General features: G+C 51.8%; 1 protein-coding gene across 1 annotated transcript in view; it reads left to right on the forward strand.

Annotated features, from left to right (window-relative positions):
- kmt2a (lysine (K)-specific methyltransferase 2A) overlaps positions 1 to 16,006 on the forward strand; it is a 37,217-nt gene that overhangs the window by 1,005 nt on the left and 20,206 nt on the right. The window contains 10 exon segments of the mRNA XM_056610453.1: positions 6,647 to 6,719; positions 6,923 to 10,254; positions 10,751 to 10,928; positions 11,097 to 11,325; positions 11,457 to 12,148; positions 12,255 to 12,331; positions 12,786 to 13,028; positions 13,737 to 13,883; positions 14,625 to 14,723; positions 15,508 to 15,628. Coding sequence (XP_056466428.1) covers positions 6,647 to 6,719; positions 6,923 to 10,254; positions 10,751 to 10,928; positions 11,097 to 11,325; positions 11,457 to 12,148; positions 12,255 to 12,331; positions 12,786 to 13,028; positions 13,737 to 13,883; positions 14,625 to 14,723; positions 15,508 to 15,628 — 5,191 coding nt within the window.

Raw genomic sequence — 16,006 nt, forward strand, 5'->3', positions numbered from 1 at the left:
ATGTGCCAAGATGGTTGAATGGTGGTCCAGCTTTAGTTCTTAGGGCAACGGTGTATCCCCTTGCCAGAGGGAAGCCGTCCTAACCCGCACCAGAGCCCCGTCTCAATGCTTGTGTACAATAACCTCCCAGTGAGCTAGCTAAGGAGCTAAATAGCTAATCGTGTATTTGGGGGGGGGGGGGGGGGGGGGTCTGGGGCTGTCTGCTCTCAGCGAGGTGTCAACCTTACAGCGAGGCTTGGCTAGCCTAGCAGGCTGGCTAGCTAGCAAGCTAACATCTTGGGGTTCAACTAGGCTCTGCCTGAGAGAGTTACGAGTTACACATCGACCCGCTGTGTTTACACTCGTTCAGACGCCGCTATGCGGTGGGTGGCTTGGTTTAGCGCGTAGCTAGCCCGATTACACACTTCTACAAGCTATTGCAATGTTTAGCCAAAACAGCTACCATGCTACGCATTACGCCACGCTAGCCATTGGGGCTATTGCTGATGCATAGGAAAATGGGAGGTGGACATGTTCTCTCTCCCCCCCCCCCCCCTCCTCCTCCTCTACACACACGCACACACGCACACACACACACACACACACACACACACACACACACACACTGCGTAGCTGGTTGCAATATAATTTAATGTTTGTGGTCAATGCTGGCGATGACGTAAGATCTCATTCTTGAGACCTTTACGTTTATCCAAGTATCCACAACGCCTGTTTCCTATTTTGTGCTTGGTTCGGGTCGCTGTGATGCAGCAGCCTCCGCCGATGATCGGGCGCTACAATAACAACGAGCCTCTTCTCGGCGGACCTTGTGATGTGGGGGTGTGTTCGCTTTAGCGAACTACCATCTTCCTTTTTCATGATGAGGAGCACGCGTTCATTGCGGTGGGAGTGTACCGTGGGGCTGCACAACGCGATTCACTATTCATCCATATGGTTTTTAACACATTTGTATTTTAATCAAAGGTGCAAGGATTATTATCAAACAGTCAAAACGTCATTTGTTACCTTTATACTTTTGACGTTGCACTTTTTAAACATTTGAACAAGGAGAATTATTTTTATAATATGCATTATATTGTTATAACAATTATTGAGAGCCGTATAAGTGAAACAATAGCAGTAGCTTGGATGTATCTAGACAGGATGTTATGCCTGCCTGGCCAGACCGGGGCAGGTTTTGTCAGGTGCACTGCAGCGTTCTGAGCCCATGGGGCCAGCCCCAAAAGAGACACTTTACTCCCCCCGACCCTGCTCCCCCACTCCCTCCCTCCAGCCGGGCAGAATGAACCAAATGCACTTCTGAGAGAGACAATTTGAGAGGCAGGACACTTTTTCTTGTGACAGCTGCCACTTTGGAATAGATTACTGGAGCCCATTGCGGGTGTCTCAAAGAGCTCTGCTTCTTGGTTCTTCTTAAATAGGAGGTGGGGGTCTATTTGCTTTTACATGTACATGCTGGAAATTCAGTCCACCTAAATAGTTATTAAAAATATATTCACAGATATATTCACGGTTTACTATTTACTCATATTTAAAATGTAAAGCCTCTCCTTCAAACACTAAGCGCATACACTGATCCGTCCAGACGGCACATGTAAACATACTTTGGAAGAGTTTCAAAATAACGGTTTTTCTATTTGGTTGTTATTCCACTGACTCACAGATTGGGACCAATGTTTAATCTTCTGTACAAAAGTCTGGCTAAATAGAAGTATCAAAACAAAATGTCCTCTTTCTCCAATGGTTACTTTGTGGAAGGGGCTTGGGTCCAGCAGGTGTTTGGCCTATTTAAATGCCCCTTCCCCCATCCCCTCCTCTCCATCCCCAGCACAGAGTGTGGACTGGAGCAGGAAGCATTGTGTCTTTATTCTGGCTCTCACAAAGTGTGGGCGGCTGAAAGAGCACAGGCAAGGATATCAAAGGGTGCGAGGCGAGCCCTCCTCCCCACGGGGCAGCACTGGGAGGAGAATTAGTCACAGACCCTCCCATCAACGCCTTTATTCTGCTACAGCAGGCGGGCAAAGGATTTCACCTGTGTGTGTGTGTGTGTGTGTGTGTGTGTGTGTGTGTGTGTGTGTGTGTGTGTGTGTGTGTGTGTGTGTGTGTGTGTGTGTGTGTGTGTGTGTGTGTGTGTGTGTGTGTGTGTGTGTGTGTGTGTGTGTGTGTCCCCTCTATTGCAACTCGGTGGAGGCGTGTCTCCTCGTGTCTTTTGTTTTTACTTGGAACACCAACTTGGTGTTTGCTTGCTCTCCTGGTTGTGTGCGTGTGAACAACCACCACAGCTAGCCCTCCTGCTGGGGTCCACAACTATCCCAGACATTTGCTCAAGGTGTAGGAAGCAAGCCCTCTCTCGCTGTATGTTTGTTTTGTGTGCACACCTCCGAGCAAATGTTTAGTAGTTTGACACACACACACACCCCATTTGTTGATTGTTTATTGTGACAACAAAACCATACAATTTATTTGACATGGGAATCGTTTATTGCACTGTCAAGTTTTGTGCTTGGTTGTTGGCGGAAGTAATTCTTGGAATAGCTGCCTAGTCCTTTAAGCAGGGTTGTGTCATTGGAAGGGCACAGAACATGAGCTCATCACCAGTTAACATTCCAGGAAGGGCAGAAATCCTACATGTAGAGATCTTCAACAGCGTTCCTCCATGTACAGTGTTTCTTTCTTTGGATGTCTTGGTCATCCATTGGTTGTGAAACGGACAAGTTGTTTGTCGAGGCAATATGTCAGACCAATTCTGTGTTGACTTTTGACTTCAATCAAATTCCGTTTTGTTTATTTCTGGAGTCCCGTAGAGTTCCCACGGTTACAGCCTCAAAGGGCTTCAGACCCTCTTTATTTACTTCTTTTGATTTACTGGCAAAACACTAACAAGACCTGCTGGGAAAATGATCACAAAATTACAATAAAGTAAAAATGAATGACAAGTATAGCAGCCCTGATAATTTAAACTTGGAAACAAAATGAACTCTCATTTCCCCAAAATTTCACGGATGCCGCACTGGAGATGTTAATGTTAAGTGTCTGTGACGGTTTCAAATCGACACTGTAGACAGGCCACTGTTGAAATGCATTCAATAAAATCCACTTCTGAAAACTTCTTAAACTGGCGTGAAGGTGTTTTTCATCTGTACAATATCAGTAATGAAAAAAGGCGTAACTCTGCCCCTTGCAGTTTCTGGTTTCAGCCCCAGTCTCTGTGCCGTCTCCCAACCCAGATATTGCGCTATAACAGAGTATATCTGCTGGATCCAATATTATGTTTTGGGTTTCCGAGCATAGTCCCAAATTAATCATTTGTTAAATCGCACCATGACTGTAGTTTTTCTTCGGTTTGAACATCCAACAAAAAACGCATCCCTTTTCCTGTCAACGCCGTTGCCTATGCTGAATAATGATTAGCCGTTACACACTCAATTCCTGAATGAATGAATGTATGCAGAATAAGCCATACTGAGTTTTCTGATTCTGATTACAGGGAACATCGCGGTCTGTCTCGTACACATATGGATTCCTTGGATGTTTGAGCTTAACTTAATCATCCTGCTCTGTATCAACTATTCCAGTGACTGGAATAGTTGATACTGACTTGAAGTAATTATGGGTTGAACCACTTGAAGTGGTTGATGGTTGTTCTCTGATGGCACAGAGCCTCTTCGCTGCATGTGGTTCATGTAGCTATTAACTGGATTGCGCTCGTATTTCTTTCCCTACTGTTTGTTGAATTGGTATTGGTTAAGCTTTGGTGAGAAAGTTAATGGAAGTAGTCATCTATCTGTTTGAGTTGTACTTCAGGCCATGCTGGAGAACAAAGAAGTGATAATTATGTCAGCTTTCTCACCCAGTGCGTGGGCTCTCAGTGACATGCTGCAGAACCTTAACCATATCCGTTCAGCCTTGCTGGGGACAGGCCCTCTAAACTGCAAATAATACTGTAACTTCCCCAGAGGAATCAATTGCTTTCTGTGGTTCATCTAGTTTCAAGACTGGTCCCTTGTGATAGTTTAGATCTGTCTGTAACCTTTCTAGACATGAAAGAAATCAGTTTACCCGGAAGACGTGGGTATAATCTGACAATGGTACAATTATGTTAAGGTATATTATTTTCTCACCCATTGAAGAAAGAAAATTCACATGGACTAGTCTTTCAAAACCCACACTTATTTATTCTCCTCTTCCTCTACTCTGGCGTGACGATACTAATGACGTCACCATTGCTCATGACATCACGGTCCGTTACCTGCAGCCTTCACCCGAGTCTACTACAGTTTGTTTACTTACAAGCTGCCTTCCTATCAGCCCCGGCCGCCCTACCGTGGAACTCATGGCGTGCCTTGCCTTACACATGCTGCTTCTCCACGCTCCAGCAGCCAGTGGGCGGGCTGGCTGGCGGGCGGGCGGGCAGGGAGGAAGCTGAGGGAGAGACAGCGCGTGTTTATGTGTGCGTTTTAGCGCATGGCTGCACAAGGAGCAGGCGCTGGGGCCGATGAAAAGGAGAGCGAGAGCCCTTGTAGCGTGTGGGAGGCCTGTTTAGATTAGGATTTAGGCTAGCTTCTGTGTGAGCGTGTTGAATCCCCCTCTACCCCAACCCCACTCCCTCCCGCAAAAAGCCCCTTTCATCCCCGGCGGCTCCCAGGAGACACCGTATAGATCCGGCTCCTTCTGTTGTTTTGTGGAGCATGTGGTCAAGGCGCTGTTTCCATGTCCCCCTTCACCCGCAAGCCTTCCCTCCTCCTGCACGCCCAACCCTCCCCCACACACACACACACACTCCCCTGCCCTTCCCTCAGTTGTTTACATCCTTCTGCTCGGTTCACGTGAGGAGGGGCTCGATGGGCTGCCGGTGATTCTTCCGCCACAAGAGCCTGAATGTGTGGCTGACGCAGAGCAAAGAAGGAGGGGCAGGGGGTGTGTGTGTGTGTGTGTGTGTGTGTGTGTGTGTGTGTGTGTGTGTGTGTGTGTGTGTGTGTGTGTGTGTGTGTGTGTGTGTGTGTGTGTGTGTGTGTGTGTGTGTGTGTGTGTGTGTGTGTGTGTGTGCGCACATGGGTGTGTTTTGCGCATGGCACCAGCATGTGTTAATGTGCCGCAAGCCTGCCTGTGATGTCATTGAGCACTACTCGCACTTCCCAGCGAGTCAGAGCTGTCCATTTGTACACCGACACCCCCCCCCCCCCCCGAGTGCTCTGCATCAGCAGCCTGCACCCCTGTAGCCGTGGGGAGGGCAGAGGACTCTGAGGAGATCAGTAATATTCACACTGTGTCAAGTGTACTGTGTAATCATTCGTATGGCAATGTAGGAGATCCATGCCTCATGTTAAATAATCAAAACATGTCGGGCGTTATTGCTTGAGGAAATGGGAATGATTGAATGTCCCACTCTCCCAGTTAATAAACCCAAGTCTTGATATTGGCTATCAAACAGTGCTTATTTGACTAGGGATTGCCCCTATGTTTTGATTCAGGGTAAATTTTTGGATACATCATTTGTGTTCCTCTTTGGGAGGGATGAAGCTATCACTTCTGTGTATGTGCAATTGTGCACACGTTTATACACTCACAACTAATGTAAACCTTTGCTGGATAGGGACACCTACAACTGGGCCGTGCAGATCTTGACTGCAGCTCGAAATTGTGCTATAAATAAACCCCACACACACACACACACACACACACACACACACACACACACACACACACACACACACACACACACACACACACACACACACACACACACACACACACAGAGAGAGTTAATCAGCTTTCTCTGCTCAGAAGGTATGAGGCTGTAATGGATATGGGTCTATGCCTCATCCGAGGAGTGTTACTACAACCTCATGACTATTCAACTTAAAAAATGAAATGCAGATATAAGTGGGCAAGAGAATACTGCTAACTTGAAAACAGAGACCTCTCTCCTAGTATAAAGTGACTCTTGGATGAATGACATCACTGTTTGTGCGGACACCATAGCAACCGCTGCTGCCACGGCTACCTGGGGTGGTGAGCAAGTCAGGTGGTCAGGCCGCCCATATTGTGTGCTGCCAGCAGCACCTATGAGGTCCGGTGAAATGGAAGACCATTGATCACACAATGCTGTTCAGGCTGAGCTGAACTCTGTCGTTGTCCCTCTGAGAAAGGCTCTCCATGGTTTTGCACCTTGTGTCTTCGCGGTCGTCTTCGACAAGAGAATTTACATTCTTCGGTATGATTCACCAGCAGAGCATTTTACCTTCAGGGAACAGGAAAGCAATGGTTTTGGCATATCTATTAGTCATTTGGTGCGGCTTTTATGGGCTCCTATTCAAAATGGGGCTTTGGGTTGTGGTCTGAACTGTGTGTAACTGCGTGCACCTCATCCCAAAAGCACAGAGACACATGAGAGCACAGAAGTGAGTCAGCATGCCAAAGTGAGATTGAGTATGTTGGTATTTCCATGAAGCACTGAGGCTTGTCTGACTCAAATGTAGGCTAGATACCAGGTCAAGCAACAGTTCTGTGGCATTCTGGGTTCCTCCATTTCAATTTGAAGAATTACCCCTTGTTGTATTTGTTTTTTTATTTTAATCTATTTTATACATTTTAGCAATAAGTTATATGATAATTCCTAAATATTTATCTTCTCTATTCCTTGAAGGAAGAACCGTTTTGTGGATTTGGAACAGTCCCTGAACACACAAGAATACAGAGCCCTACAGGCACCTCAACAGGTAAATCCTTCTTAACGTCTCCTTGTTGTTATTCGTGCATTAATAACGTGGAAATGTAAAACACATGAAACACGGGTCACTACATCATTCTAGGGATTGCTTTTTCACCGGCTGCATGCCTTTTTTGAGTAAAATGCATTGTTGTGTTCAAACCACAGGTCCGACCTCATGCCTCCCTCTCTATTGTGTGGTCGACCCCTCAGGTGCGCTCCCGCAGGAGAAGAAGCCCAGAGGTCGCCCCCCACGGTCCCTGACTGCCCAGAAAACCACAGCATCTTTGAGCTCCCCCTCGTCCCCAAGCTCCCCGGCGCCGGGGAAGCCGGACCGGGCCCCCGAGCGGTCAGCTGACCGGGTCAAACGGCTCCCCGGGAGGCCCCCGGGATCCGGGTCGGGGGAGAAGAGGAGAGGCCGCCCCCCGTCCTCCAACAGCCAGAGGGCCTGGCACGCCGGCGGCCATGCGGCGGCGGGGGAGGACGGCGGGCCGGCGCCGGCCGCGGAGACGCAGGAGGAGAAGGACAGGAAGTCATCGGCCCGACGAGCGCTGTTGGGCAGCGCCCATCCGCGGGACCCTGAGACCAAGCTGCCCCCCAAAGTGGCCCGCGGCGAATCCAAAGTCACCAAGCTCAAGCGGCTGAGGGAAGTGAAGCTCAGCCCGCTCAAGTCGCGCCTCAAAGCGCTACCGGGCGTTCCCCGGCGCCGCCGCGGCCGCCCGCCCTCCGCCGAGCGGCTCAAGGCGGAGGCGGAGGCGGCGGCGGCCCGGCTCTCGGGCGGCGTGCCTCACCCCGGGGCCTTCCACGGCGGCCCGGACCAGCAGGCGGAGGGCTACCCCGAGCACAGAGACTCCTCCCCGCCGCCCTCCAAGCTGGGCAGACCCCTGGGGCTCAGACAAAGCCCCCGGCACGTCAAGCCAGTCAGGATGGCGTCGTCCAAGCGCACCGACGCCACCATCGCCAAGCAGCTGCTGCAGCGGGCCAAGAAAGGGGCGCAGAAGAAGAAGCTCCTGGAGAAGGAGGCCGTGGCCATCGGGGGCCCGGGTGCCGGCGCGGCGGACGCCGGCATCAGGAGGCGGAGGAGGACCCAGCTCAAGAACATCAGGCAGTTCATCATGCCCGTGGTGAGCACGGTCTCACTGCGCATCATCAAAACCCCAAAGCGCTTCATCGAAGACGAGGGCAGCTTCGGGACCCCTCCGCACCACATGAAGATGGCGCGGCTAGAGACGCCCCCTATGTCCGTCTCCACGCCCCCCCAGCTCACCTCGGCCTCTTCCTCGTCCCCCTCTCCTGTCCTGGTGTCCTCTACAGCCGCCGCCGCTGCCGCCGCTTCTGGTACCGGGCCCGCCGCCCCGGCGGACTCCCTGCCTCCCCCCCCTCCCCCGGCCCCAGACCCCGGCATCGCGTCCCCCGCCGGCGGCCTGCTCAACAACAGCGCCAACAGCACAGCCAACGGACGCTTCAGCAGCAGCGCGGCCTCCTGCGGCTCCAGTGCCCTGTCGCAGCACTCCTCCCAGCTCTCCTCCGCCGAGTCTTCCAGATCGAGCAGCCCTAGCCTGGACGACTCCTCCTGCGACTCCCAGGCTTCGGAAGCCACGCAGGCCCCGTCGGAGACGGATGAGCCCTTCCCATCCTCCCAGGGCGAGATGGAGGACAGTTTGCTGCACAGCTCAAGGCCGTCCTCCCCCTCTTCGGAGCGGGAACACGTGGTCGTTGAGCGGGACCGGGGCGTCCGCAGGGCTCAGGGAGTGAGCCGGCCAGGTCTGGGTCCGAGGGGGAGAGGGACGCTGACGACCGGGGCCAAGAAGCCCATTATAAGCCCAGCGACGGGGGTGTTGATGTCCTCCTCCGCCCTCGGTGGCCCTCAGCAAGCGTCCTCCACGGCCTCCTCCTCTTCCTCTCCCCCACCCCCTCCCCTTCTCATCCCCCCGCAGCCCCCCCAGTCGGCCTCCTCCGCCGCCTCGGCCATCAGCGACCACCACGCCCAGTCCCCCTGGGTGATGCCTCACCCCGTCACCCCCTTCCTGCCCGGGCCCTCTGTGCTCTCCAGGTCGCAGGACAAACGCATCTGCTCCATCCTGAGGCAGCCCACCTTCCGTTGGACGTCGCAGCCCCGCAACGAGCAGCAGTGCTTCTCCTCCGCTAAGTACGCCAAGGAGGGCCTCATCCGCAAGCCCGTGTTCGACAACTTTCGCCCGGCCCCCCTCACGGCGCAAGACGTGGGGCTGATGCCCCAAGGTGGGGGCGGGGGAGCCGCCCAGGTGCAGTTCCAGGCGCCGAGCGGCGGCGCCCCGGCGGGAACCCGTCTGTTCACCCCCTTGCACCACCCCGCGTCGCACCAGCACCCGTCCTCGTCCCGTTTCGAAGCCCCGCTCCAGAAGCGCAGCCCGCTGCTGCGTGCCCCGCGCTTCACCCCGAGCGAGGCCCACTCGCGCATCTTCGAGTCGGTCACGCTGCAGCCCTCCTCCGGGAGCAGCCCCGGCTCCCTCTCCCCTCACCAGTCTTCTCATAGCTCCGGAAGAGCCTTACGACGCAAGAGGAGGCGGGCCTTGGGCATGCTCCACGCCCACGCCCGGTCTCCCTCCCATTCCATGACCAGGCGCAGCAGCCAAATGGGCCATGTCCCGCGGGGGAAGGGCTCCTCTGAGCGCTCCGCGTTGTCATGCTCGGTCTCCAGCAGTAACCCCGGCTCGTTGCCGGGGGCGTCGGCCGGTCCACTAGCCACTAGTGCCTTAACTCCTGCTTTCAGCCCCTTCTCCGCTCCGCCTCTGGCCATCGCCGCACAGGGGGCCCGAGATGGCAGAAGAGGAGTCACGGAGCAACCGGTCTCTTCGTCCTCCACGTCCTCCTCCGGCACTTCCCAACTCTTCCCCCTCTTCCCCTCCAGTGGCCAGGAGACGGGCCGGGGGGCCGGGAAGGGAGAGAGACGTGAGAGAAGCCTGCCGCCCTCTCAGGAATCCGCTCCGAAGGAGAAGGATTTGGACAGGAGCAGAGAAAGGGAGAAGGAGAACAAGAGGGAGGGGAAACGGGATTGGGGGGAGAAGAAGGGCGGGAAGGTTCCCACCCCCGACGCGTCCCCGAATGTAGCTTCCAGCCTCTTCATCGTCGATGGGAGGGAGACCGATGAGGGGGCGTCCCTGGTGCCTAAGAAGGCCCCCGGGAGGAAGAAGTCCACGCTGTCCGATGTGACTCCCGAGCCCGCTCCTTCGGAGAGGCCCATGCTACCCTCGGCCGCTACGCAGTATTTCGCCAAGGGACGCCTGCATAAGAAGGGCAGACCTTCAGACAGGGAGGCGGAGCCGGCGGAGGAGGAGAAGGAGATGGAGAAACCAAGTGCCGTAAGCCAGCCGTCAGCAGGCCTTCCCGGGCAGCCGGGGCGCCCACAGCACCCAGCCCCCTCATTGGTCTCCATGCTGGCCCAGGCTGAGAAACAACCTGTGACGGACAAGCAGGTGGTGGGCCTGCTAAAGAAGGCCAAGGCCCAGCTCTTCAAGATAGAGAAGAGCAAGGCGCTCAAGGCTCCGGACCAGCCTAAGATCCAGGTCGGTTGGCATAACCCTTTTGCGCTCCTTTTTTTTTAATGAGTAATATTACCTTTTCAGTATGAACACAATATCAGTAAGTCATGGTCATTTGCTTCTGTTAAATTGGACCAACTGTCAAGATTTCATTTTGATATGCTTCAAACATAACCGCACGCATAAGTACTCATACTGAAACTTGATGGGTTAATTCCCTCAGATGTACATGAGGGGAATTCTGTATCTCTTGCATCCTGCAGAAAAGAGGAGCACCAATCGCATTGTTGCTGAAAAATATCTCCATTTTGTAGCAGCCAATATTTTTTTATGAAAAGTGAGGCTTTTAAGAGTTTTGAGATGCCATATTATCTTTATATAAACATAATATATTAGAGTATTCTCAGTGGAGACTTTGGCAGATACTGCTCTCCCTGCTGTAATCACTTGTATCTCTGGGCTTCAGTCGACACTTGTTCTCCAATTTGGCTCTTATTTCTTTATCTCCTCTGTAACGCAGAGCCAGGAGAGCGACTCGTCAGAGGCATCGGTCCGCGGCCCACGCATCAAGCACGTCTGTCGTCGGGCCGCCGTGGCCCTGGGTCGCAACCGGGCAGTGTTCCCTGACGACATGCCCACACTCAGTGCCTTGCCCTGGGAGGAGCGGGAAAAGATCTTGTCTTCCATGGGGAACGATGGTAAGAGCACAGTCCGTCCACAGGCACAGCGGCACAGTACTAGTGAGTCTGTAGTGTTGGGGGGGGTTGCTGTTCGGTGGCATTTACTTTGAGCCTCTTGTTGTAACAGGCACATAATAGAATGGGGTGTGTGTAAGCCGATTGGTAACGAGATAAATGATCCGACAGACAAGTCATCGGTGGCGGGCTCTGAGGAGGCGGAGCCTCAATCCCCTCCCCTGAAGCCCAGGGAGACGCGGGTGAAGACCCCCCAGGATGCCCCTCCGAAGAAGGGCCGGAGGTCGCGGCGCTGTGGCCAGTGCTCGGGCTGTCAGGTTCCGGAGGACTGTGGCGTCTGCACCAACTGTCTGGACAAGCCCAAGTTTGGAGGTCGAAACATTAAAAAGCAATGCTGCAAGTGAGTCACAGTCTGGGATAAAGTAAATAAAGCAAATAGAAATGTGAAAGATGTGAAAAGGCTTCTTGGTGTGTATGTTTAGCAGATTTACCTTGCATAGTTCAACTCTAACTCTATCTGTTTTTCCACAGGGTGCGGAAATGTCAGAACTTGCAGTGGATGCCCTCGAAAATGTTCATCCAGAAGCAGGGAAAGAGCAAGAAGGACAAGAAGAAGAACAGGCTGTCGGAGAAGAAGGAAGGCCTTAATCCCGTCAAGGGCGTGGGCTCGGAGCCCGGGCTCAAGCCTCCACAAGCTGCACAAACCAAGGAGGAGCCTCCACGCAGAAAGAGCGAAACTCCTCCCCCGAAGCCAGGCGAGGAGAAGTTGAGACCACTTCAGTTCTCCCCTGTGGCCACGTCGTCCAGCCCTTCAGAGGAAGCCCCTCCGCCCCCTAGCGCATCCCAGCCCCAATCTGTGGCCATCACCCCCACCCTGTCGCCCGACTCCAAGCAGTCCTCCAAGACCGGCAGTGTCACTAGCCGGAAGGGACACAAACAGCAGCAGTCGCTCTCCTCGTCGTCGTCGTCCTCCTCTTCCTCTTCGACTTCTTCGTCATCGTCTTCATCTTCCTCCTCCTCGTCCTCTTCGGCCCAAAACTCTCCCTCCCCGTCGACACAATCCCAGCAGCAGCAGGAGCTGCAGCAGCCGCCACAGGCCTCAGCCAATCAGGCGCCTCCAAAGAAAGATGCCCCGTCCAAAATTCCGCTGAGTGACTCAAAGAAGCCCCTGCAGCAGCAGCAGCCGTCACAACAGCAGTATTCATCTGCTGCAACTACTACAGGTAGTGCTTCTGTCTTATCTCCTCACATCTTCTTAAGATCATACACTTGACAATCCTGACTAAATGTTGTGTTTCTTTTGTGCACCTGTTCTTTTGTTTCATGTAGCCCATGAGTTGAAACAGCCAAAAAGGTTCACTCCTGTCTCTTTTCCACCACCCTGTAAACAAAGCCCAAAAGACAAGGTAAGTGCAGTTGGCAGGCTGCACTATCTAATTATCCGTAGCAAGGCTGTGTGTTTTTAAACTCTGGTGAATAATATGTACATCAAAATGACATCCTCTCTCCTGTTATTACTGCGTTGTGGCTATTAAGAAACTAAAAGGTTAATGTGTGCCAGTAAAGCTATTATGTGTGTGTGTGTGTGTGTGTGTGTGTGTGTGTGTGTGTGTGTGTGTGTGTGTGTGTGTGTGTGTGTGTGTGTGTGTGTGTGTGTGTGTGTGTGTGTGTGTGTGTGTGTGTGTGTGTGTGTGTGTGTGTGTGTGTGTTTACTTGGCTTAATCCTGCCTGCTTAAGGCTTTGTACACCTTTCATATATTTGACATTTTCATTAGTCAAACCTCACTTCTACCTGCTGTCCACTCATGGCCAATATCACTCCTCACTTTGCACATTCTGCTGCCCTTCTGTGTCCCCTAGGAGCAGCCGCTGGTCGCTAAACCCCCCAGTAGCAGTACTTTAAACTGGCTGAGCACTCCCTCGACCAGCGGCCAGGCCAAGTCTGTAGCGCCCTTCGACGGAGTGCATCGCATCAGAGTGGATTTCAAGAGGGACCATGACGTGGAGAAGGTGTGGGAGGCTGGCGGCCTCAGTCTGCTGACTTCTGTGCCTGTCACACCTAGGGTGCTTTGCTTCCTGTGTGCCAGCAGCGGCAATGTGGAGGTGAGAAGAGAAACACTTCTCTCCAATGTGTTCAATTTGCTTCATCAACCGGCTCCACAATTCCTTTGTGGAGTGTGTGTGTGTGTGTGTGTGTGTGTGTGTGTGTGTGTGTGTGGGGGGGGGGGGGGGGTTGATGGCTGGTTTAAGTAGCTTAACCTGGCCCGGGTCAGACTGAATAGACCCTGGTGCTGGGTGAGGCTGAACACCTTTTGGTGCTTTTGGCAATCAAAGGCTTACAAGATAAACAAGCCGTCCTAACTCACACTCGGGGAGATCTCTGACATGGCAGCATGCAACACCTGGTCTGCATATAATATCGCTCCAACTCTATAATAAACCGGATTACATCATCCACTGGTTTGCTTGTGTGGGAGGACCCCAGTAAGGCCACCTGTGCAGCATTTGACCTCTAGCTCATGCCACATAGTTGGCTGCCTCATGGCACTTATGTGGTGTGAGGCTGAGTTCAACTGCTGCACTCTGACTGTTGATATGTGATTGGTGGCTGTTGTGGGTCATTTTACGCCTTAATGGACAGGAGAGTGGTGGGAGACCGTCGGGAAGTAGGTTGAAATAGAAAGGGGATGACATGTAGCATAGGCCCTCAGGCAGGAGTCAAACCTGGGTCGTCTAATGTGGTCAGCGCAAAAGTGAGGTTGAACTGTTGGGCTGCTACCATCCTGACTGTGGTTCTTGTTCCCTTCCCAGTTTGTGTTCTGCCAGGTATGCTGCGAACCCTTCCATCTCTTTTGCCTGGGGGAGAAAGAGCGTCCCCTGAAGGAGCAGTGGGAGAACTGGTGCTGTCGGCGCTGCCGCTTCTGCCAGGTGTGCGGACGGCAGCCTCACAAGTCCAAGGTAAGGGGGTGTGTGTGTGTGTGTGTGTGTGTGTGTGTGTGTGTGTGTGTGTGTGTGTGTGTGTGTGTGTGTGTGTGTGTGTGTGTGTGTGTGTGTGTGTGTGTGTGTGTGTGTGTGTGTGTGTGTGTTCGCCCTGCACCGATCCCACCTCTCTTGCAAAAGATTAAAATGAAGGATTCCATTACATGTTTTATTCATGCACCCATGTGGGGAGGGATAATGTATAGAGGGACGGTGCCGGACTTTGTTGAAATTTCCGACCTCCAAATCGGAATAAAGCCGTTTTCAGTGGTAAACACTGCAACATTATTGACTTGGGGCTTACTAATCAGTTTAATGAGCTGTTGCTAAAGCTAGGGAAGACAAGCTAATAACTTCTTGTCAATAACGTTGAATAATTGCTATCTCTATTCATCAAGGGACGGACGTAAAACATTTTATTTGACCTCCTTTAATCAAGTTATTTTGTTCAGGGGTATATTAACTGGAAACCAATCACTTAGTTTTACTTGGCATTGCGTCGACTGAAAGACATCATATAAAATAAAGGCCTGCGTCTTGTTATTTCAACTCATAAAACGGTATTATGCTGTGCTCAAATATTTAATTTAAACGGTGCGTCTGCGGTGCCTCATATAGCGACTGCCCAAGACCACACTCAGGCATGCTCAGTCTGTCGCCGCATAGTAATGCAGTGGACTCAGAAGTGTTTGAACCCCTCGTCCCATCTCACTTCCTCAGCAGCAGCTGCTGGAGTGCGACGAGTGCCGTAACAGCTATCACCCCGACTGCCTGGACCCCCGGCACCCCACCAAGCCCACCAAGAAGAAGAGAGTCTGGGTACGGACTTGCTTATCTTCAGCTGGCGGCCTCACAGATGGATGTGGTCCAGTGTGGGCTGTAGCCTGATGTCTTGTTACTCGACTTGTATTTTCTGTTCTGATATAAACCACGGTGCTACAAAGGGGTTTCCTTGACCAGGAGTTTGATCAGTCGACTTAGATTATTCACGCCAGACCCATTGTCGACTGATCGTCGAGACGTGTTATATTTTGTTATAGATGTGGCTGAATGATTTTTGAGACATGGTGAATGGTTTCGAATTGCTGCCAAATTTTTATTTTTTTTCATGACATTGTGTATCCTCCTTGACTAACCGTCTATAGAATGTTTTCTACTTTAAAATGATTGGATAGTGCCTCTTCCTTTACACAAAGGGGTTATCAAACAAACGATAACAACATTTATTGAAAGCAAAACATAATGCGGCAAATTGCAAACAAAATCACCATCAAACCTCTTGAGTTATGCAAGGTCACGCTGAATGTCCGGAGACAAGAATTTTGTGAACTTTGCAAACAACTTTTTTTATAGACGTCAACATAGTGTCACCTGCTTAAAGATTTAAATCATTGAAGGTCAAGGTCACACCTATATACACGTTCATTAATGCAACGCTTCAATTGATTGGATTGAATAGGTCAGAAACGGTAGATATAGTAGAAATAGGTCTTGGAAACAAATTTATATTGTGATTGACTATACACTATGACCACAATTTACCATCCTCTTGACTATGTCCGCCTCCCACCATGTATTAATGGCTGTGCTGTCTGGTTTCTAGGTGTGCACCAAGTGTGTGCACTGCAAGAGCTGCGGCGCCACCAAACCAGGGAAGTCCTTCGATGCCCAGTGGTCACATGACTTCTCCATGTGCCATGACTGTGCCAAGCTCTTTGCTAAAGGTGAGATCAGATGTGCGGAAGTCCTCAAGTACCTTATTTGAAACTAGCAGAAGTTAGTGGCTAGCACGGCCAGCAGCCCCGGTGGGAGGGCCTCTCACTTCCTGCAATGGGTCATGGATGCACGGGCGGCCGTTTAGAGGTTTTTACTGTCATATTTTCTCTGGATCTACTGACTTAACTTTATCCCTGACAGCGCTGTTTACCCCCGTTTTTCATTATTTTGATGCGTAAACACGGGGGACTAGGGACGTTTCCGAATGCTGTAATGTAGGGCACCGAGATTATTTTGAGAATGAAATGCATATATTTGTACGAATTCTGCATGGGCTTCTGCTGCAGACATTTGTGTCTACAGTCCTCTGAATCCTAAAGTCGTAT

Source organism: Gadus chalcogrammus, chromosome 16 (genome assembly GCF_026213295.1).
Source record: "Gadus chalcogrammus isolate NIFS_2021 chromosome 16, NIFS_Gcha_1.0, whole genome shotgun sequence".
In the NCBI taxonomy this organism is placed as follows: Eukaryota; Metazoa; Chordata; class Actinopteri; order Gadiformes; family Gadidae; genus Gadus; species Gadus chalcogrammus.